This window comes from Helianthus annuus, chromosome 5, assembly GCF_002127325.2.
Source record: "Helianthus annuus cultivar XRQ/B chromosome 5, HanXRQr2.0-SUNRISE, whole genome shotgun sequence".
Lineage (NCBI taxonomy): Eukaryota > Viridiplantae > Streptophyta > Magnoliopsida > Asterales > Asteraceae > Helianthus > Helianthus annuus.
The window spans coordinates 92,676,684-92,683,262 of record NC_035437.2 but is presented as its reverse complement, the minus strand read 5'-3'; the positions used below and the strand labels follow the sequence as shown (position 1 = coordinate 92,683,262).

General features: G+C 39.3%; 1 protein-coding gene across 1 annotated transcript; it reads left to right on the top strand.

Moving 5' to 3' along the window:
- Positions 1 to 2,989: 2,989 nt before the first annotated feature.
- On the top strand, positions 2,990 to 6,361 carry LOC110938877. Its single transcript, XM_035990227.1, has 4 exons — positions 2,990 to 3,066; positions 3,561 to 4,778; positions 5,292 to 5,606; positions 5,707 to 6,361. The coding sequence occupies exons 3-4, from the start codon at positions 5,292 to 5,294 to the stop codon at positions 6,289 to 6,291; spliced, it is 900 nt and encodes a 299-aa protein (XP_035846120.1). The 5' UTR covers positions 2,990 to 3,066; positions 3,561 to 4,778; the 3' UTR covers positions 6,292 to 6,361.
- Positions 6,362 to 6,579: the final 218 nt, after the last annotated feature.

The following is a 6,579-nucleotide window of genomic DNA, read 5'->3' as shown; positions in this document are numbered from 1 at the left end:
ACACCACACATTAAATAACCAAATATTACACATAACTATAGATCATTCACATAGCTACACTCGACACCACATGAATCAGATTGTAAAACAGGATTATGAAATCAGTGAGGTGTATGGAAAAGACCTTGAAATCTCGGATTGTCACACACCCTCAGGCGTGAGAATAAGAACTCGTTTTGAGGATAACAAGTGTGTGTTAGTAGTTAGAGAGTGAGAGAAGCAATCCTTAAACTTGAAGGTTAAGTCCTCTATTTATAGTCGGAGAGTAAGGGGAATGAGATAGACTGGTGGGCCTTGAGCCAGATGTCTCTATCAAGGAATATCCTATTTGTCTCCTCTGACACGACTGTTAGTGTATGTAGAGGATCTTGGTGTTGGCGTGCAATGATTGGATCCACGTGTCCTGAGAATCGTCCTTGATGTCGAGTCTGTCATCAACTATGAGTGGAAATCATGGAGTAGTGGATGGCGCAACTAGATTCGTCACACGTCACTGTCCTTTGTACAAGCTGTCTCCTGCACGATTGCTCATCATGGAAGTTGCATTATCACAGCCTGGCACGCCCTGATTAGCTGCATGTTTTGCCATCTGTACGAACGCACCCTCCTTAGTTGGCATCCTCATGCCTGTGCTTACGCAACTCGCACTAGGCGAATGGTTATGGGTAAATGTTGTCTTGATTTTAAGCTAGGTATTGTCCTCCTTGCGTGCTGCTGACTTGTGGGCACGCATGTAGGCACAAGATTTAGGACGATATTGTCACACCCCCAAAATCCACACACGGAGTACCACCGCATGGAGGCGTGACATGACCAGGATCAAGCCACCAATCATATTGAACAATGTAAATAGTAAATATAATTCAACCAACCAATATGAAGGGTGTTCAAAACATAAGTATAGTTTTAATGTTAAGCGGAAGCATAAAGTAAAACCCAACATCAGTAATAAGTTTAGAATGTTATAAATGTTTTAACAAAGCATCCACGGTCCTTGTCCACAACGACCGTGCCTCCCAGTGCAAGCTCCATTAGCACCTATTGACCTGCAAGGCATGCAACAATGAGTCAACAAACTAGTTGAGCGAGTTCACAGTTGGTTGTTTAGTTATAGTGTTCGTTTCATAAATCGTATGTTTGTTTAGTAAACCGTGCATCGTATATACTTGTATCGCGGCCCTCCAGGCATGTTTGTGAAGATTAGTGGGAGTTACCCCATGTATTGTAGACTAGTTATATTTGTATCGCGGCCCTCCAGGCATGTGTGCGAAGTTTAGTATTAGTATCGCGGCCATTCCAGGCATGTGTGCGAAGATTCGTATTTGTATCGCGGCCATTCCAGGCATGTGTGCGAAGAGTAGTATTTGTATCACTAGTCTAGCAGTATCTACAAGTGACCTTCCCCTGACGAGGTCAGTGATCCGTAATTCCCAATAACAATGTAAGTGCAAGTAATCATTCAATCCCATTCCCTACCCCGGGAATCCCATGCCTTGGTAAGAGTGTGAACTCACCTTGGTTTGCTCGGCAGATAAACAAAAGGTCACTTGAGCTGTATGTGGTCAACCACGTCCTAACATGGTTACCATACAAGTCAGGTCTATGGTTTAAGTAGTGCACGTATATGATCTACACGTATTCTAACAAGTTGTGTACAAGTATTGATCATGGCATTATATGTAATCATGGCAGTTAACAGTACATTCAAGTTCAACAGTAGCATCATGTAACAAGACAAAGCCCAACCATACAGCCCAATTACACAAGCCTAAAACAGTGAAAGTCCGAACCGGAAGTGTGATTATGTGGTCTCGAGTCGAGACTAGGGATCCCGAGTCGAGACTGTGCGGTCTCGAGTTGTAGCCTACGAGTTCTCGAGTCGCAACTGAGGAGGTCTCGGGTTATGCATTTATCACTCGAGACCGGGTGGTCTCGAGTCATGTCTCGAGTCGCAACAAGACTCGCAACCATGATCTCGAGTCATGCTTGTTTGTGCCGGTGTGGTGTGGTCTCGAGTCGAAAACATAGCAAACGATCAAGAATTAAGACTAACCAGGAAGCCGAGAAGACTAGATTGCTCGAGTTGGGTGGCTTCGGGTGAGGGGGCTGTCGTCGCACAAAAGGGAGAGAAGAGGAGAGAGCGTAGGGTTTTGTGTGTTCTTTTTTTGCAAGCAAATGAGAAAACTAAACCCCCTAAAGGTTCATGTATGCACATAACGAGTGGGCCGAACCCATTGATGGGCTGCCCTTGGTCTCGAGTCGGCCAAGTATAGTGAGTCGAGAGAGAGAGGTGTACGGCCCAAAAGGGCTTGTGCGATTAGGACAAGTGTTATGCAACTACACTTATAGCATTCACATAAAATCACGTAGCACATAATATAACAACGTCGTAACATACATTGAAATCAAGCACATCAATCAATCAAGTAACGTTCATACAAGTTGCGTCAAAACACAAAGAAAGGTTCTGGAATACGGGTTGTCACAGATATCGCTTCAACAATTTAAAGGAGATTTGAAAGCCATATAGACACTAATGCCATGTCATGGGATGGTTTGAGTTATGATTTATCGCCATTGGTGTGAATATGAAGATAATTTTCATCATCAAATTCTATTATTCATGTCAATTAGGGGTGCAAACGAGCCGAGCAGCTCACGAGCTACTAGAACTCGGATCGATAAAAAGCTCGAACGAACCGAGCCTTATCGAGCTCGAGCCCGAGCCTAAAATAAAGCTCAATTAATTATCGAGCCCGAGCTCGAGCTTCGGATGTAAGGATCGAAAAGGCTCGTCGAGCCTTATCAAGCTTTGTTTATTTTAAGCCAATAAATATAATAACCAGCCCAAACATTTTAGCCCATGTGTAATGTATTTACTAAATAAAATTTGGGCTTCAGCCTTTCACTACGTTTCACCAATTCACCCACCCACCTTGTTCACTTACCTAATAATCTAATATCATTCATCTAAATTTCACATTTACAACAGCTTTGAAGTTTTGGTGTTTCTCTTTGGCGCCCTAGGTTAAAACCCAAAAGTTGAATTGACAGCTTCATCATCAGGTTTGTATTTCATCATCATCTTTATATTTGATTTATCTTGTTGTTCTTTACTATTTGCTGGTTCAATGTATCTTGTTGAAACCCTAACAAACCGGATTTGGGGAGTTGATTTTTGAGATAGTGAATGTGTTAGAGGGTGCAATGCCGGTTGATCCACCAGTCAAAATAACAATGACACTTTCATATGTTTTTTGCTTGTGTTTCTGTCTGTTTGTATCTATTTTTTGCTTGTGTTGTATCTACATTATTTGGAGTTATCAAAAGGCAATATAAAGCATGTTCGTTTGTTTATAAGTTTCTTTACAAGTATACTTTATTAATTTAGTTTCAAGTTTTAACATGAATGTTTAATATTCTCCTTGCTAGCTCCATATAAGTTATCATACATGTCTAATAAAGTCTACCTTGTCATCATCCAGTTAATAAAATGGTTATTTTCATGTCAATGAAATACTTTGGTTTTTTTATATTAAACTTTTTTTTTCTCTCTTTAGGAGATATCACAATGAAAAAAGGAACTAAGAGAAATCAATGTCGTCCATCGACTCAAGGGAAGCAAGGAGCTCAGAATCAGTCGACACAGATTATGTTAACCTTGATGGAGACGAGAACCAAGATGTACCTCGTGATGAAAATGTCAATGAGAATGCAAGTGTAGAAGATGATGATCCCGGTGGCCAAGATGATGTGCAACTTAAGGCTAAACGTCAAAAGAAATCAACAGTATGGGAGGAAATTGTTGAAGTGACTCTTCCATGTGGGACGGAAAAGTTCAAATGCATTCATTGTAAGAAACTATTGGCAGTAAGTAGTGGCAAGCCTATAACAACATGGAAAAGACACATGGAGGTTTGCACTAAGCGCCAACAATTCATGAGAACTCAACAATTGTTAAATTTTCAGCCAGTTGACAAGGATACGCCATTTAATAAGCCTTCTCCATTGATTGGACCTAACGCAAAGTATGATTCTAACAAGATGAGGGAATCGATGGCACACTGGTTAATGGTAACTGAGCAACCATTTACCACTGTTGAAGATGACATGTTTGTTTACATGATGAAGATGGTAAATCTGATGTTTGAGAGGGTAAGTAGAACTACAATAAAGGTTGATTGCTTTAAGTTATATGATCATGGCCTAGTGAAGAGGCGTCGACTTCTGATTGGGACCCGTTTGAGGAATTTCTTAAAGATGTAAATGTGGAAAAACCAAATAAATCCGAACTTAAAGTGTATCTTGAAGAAGGTGTAATACAAGGACATAAAGGAGCTAGTTTTAATGTGTTAGATTGGTGGAACACTCACAGGCTAAAGTACATAAAGGAGCTAGTTTTAATGTGTTAGATTGGTGGAACACTCACAAGCTAAAGTATCCTTTTTAATCATATATGGCATCAAATATTCTTGCAGTTCCTATTTCTACAGTTGCGTTTGAGGCAACATTTAAGGGCCGTTTGTTTTTGCTTAACATGTCTTCAAGGAGCTTATGTCTGCAGGCGGGCAAACATAAGCACTTAAAGACCGTTTGTTTTTTTTTTTAAAAAAGAAGATCTGAAAGGAGCTTTTATTAGCTTAAAAAAAAGCAAATATCTAACCTCTTCACAAATCATCAGATCTTCTTCACATATACGCTCCCAGACGACTCCACTTCTCCTCCCGCCGCCACAATCGCCGCCATAGATCGCCGCCTCCCACCATCTTCTTCCACAGGTTCGTCTTATCATCTATCTAATCGTTTATTGTTCTGATTGTTTGCAGTTTTCTAGGGTTAGGGTTTCGGTTTGAATCGTTTTTGTACAGTACATACTTGTTTCCCTTATTTCTACATGTTCCGATTGGTGCTGTACCATTCAAACTTCCTTTTCCTTGTACATGTATAAGATTATAAATAGTATCATTTGAAGAAAATGGAGTATCAAACAATACATGCTTGAATCAGACTTCCTTTTCCTTGTATAGCCATAATTATAAATAGTATCATTACATCCAGCTTATGATAGAACCAGGTTATTATAGAACCAAATAAAAGGCATAGCATACCTCTTTTGTGTTGATTTGCTTGACTGAATTATGGCTGCGTTTTTTTGTTAGTTATGGCTGCGTTTTTTTTTTTTTTTTGTAATTATGGCTGTGTTTTTTTTTGTAATTTATGGTTGTGTTTTTTGTAAATTATGGCTGCGTTTTTATGGCTGCGATTGTAAGTTGTTTGTGATTGAATTTTAGATGGAAAATAATGATGGTCGACAACAATGGACGCATGAGGCTATCAAATGCACGTTAGAAACATGTCTTGAAGAAATAGGGAGAGTAGGTAGAAATGGACAAAGCTTGCGTAGAGAGTCTTGGGGTAGGGTAGGAGCGAAACATAAGGAAGAGTTTGGATTTGATTTGAATCAAAAGCAAATTAGAAATGCTTTTGATACCATGAAATCAAAATATGTAGGATGGTGCTATTTGAGAAACAATACTGGAAATCTCTACAACTCACAAACAAATATGTTCACTTTAACGCCTCAAGAATGGGATGACTTTAAGAAGGTGTGATTTTTAAAAATTCAATATCTTGTTTTATATTAATATTAATAAGAATAATGAGAATAGAAAAGTATTTATTATAGTCCTTATTAATTTGGTGTAGGGTCACCCAAGGGCAATGTCATTGAGAACACGACCATTGCCTCATCCTGACCTTTTCATAGTTGTGTTTGAAGGCCTTAGTGCAACTGGTGGTAATCAATGGACATCCACCCAAACATATGGGGTTTCATCATCCCCACAAGTCCAAACACTTCGGATAGAAGGTGCTAGTGTTCATTTAGAAGATGATGATGAAGACTCTCATGAACAAAGTTTTCGAATGGGTGATGAAGATCCTATCAATAATGAGGGACCTAGTGTTCGACCCAATGATGATTCAGAAGTTAGGCCCAAGAAAAAGGCTAAAACATCTAAAAACTCCATTACCCTAGATGACTTGGCTAGTGATATGCGTGATGCACTTAAGCATATGGTGAAAAACATGGAAGGACCATCCATTGATGAATGTTATGAGAAGTTGAAATCAGTTGGGTTAGAGCCTATAGATCCCTTGTTTTTAGGAGCATTTAACATCTTTGGTCAGTCAACATACATGAGACAAGCATGGATGACATTGCCATCAGACCCTGAGGTGTTGAAAGGGTGGATTAAGATGACTGGGACGACACTGGGGATGTTCAAGTAGGGAGGGATATGGGTATTTGTTTTTGGTTGTTTTGGTATGACATTATGTGTGTTTGGTGTAATTTGAACCATTATGTGTTTTGTTTTTGGTTGTTTTGGAATGACATTGTAATTTGAACCATTATGTGTTAAGTAAAATGGTAGTTTTTGAGTTTTTTTTTTTTGCTTGTTTTTGACAGGTTTCTCATGGATTATAATCAAAGGTTATTGCTCCTCATTGTGATGTTCTTTTATCTTAGATACTTTTGGCCGAGACATCTTAAAAGAAAAAGAGATAATACTTCGGTTA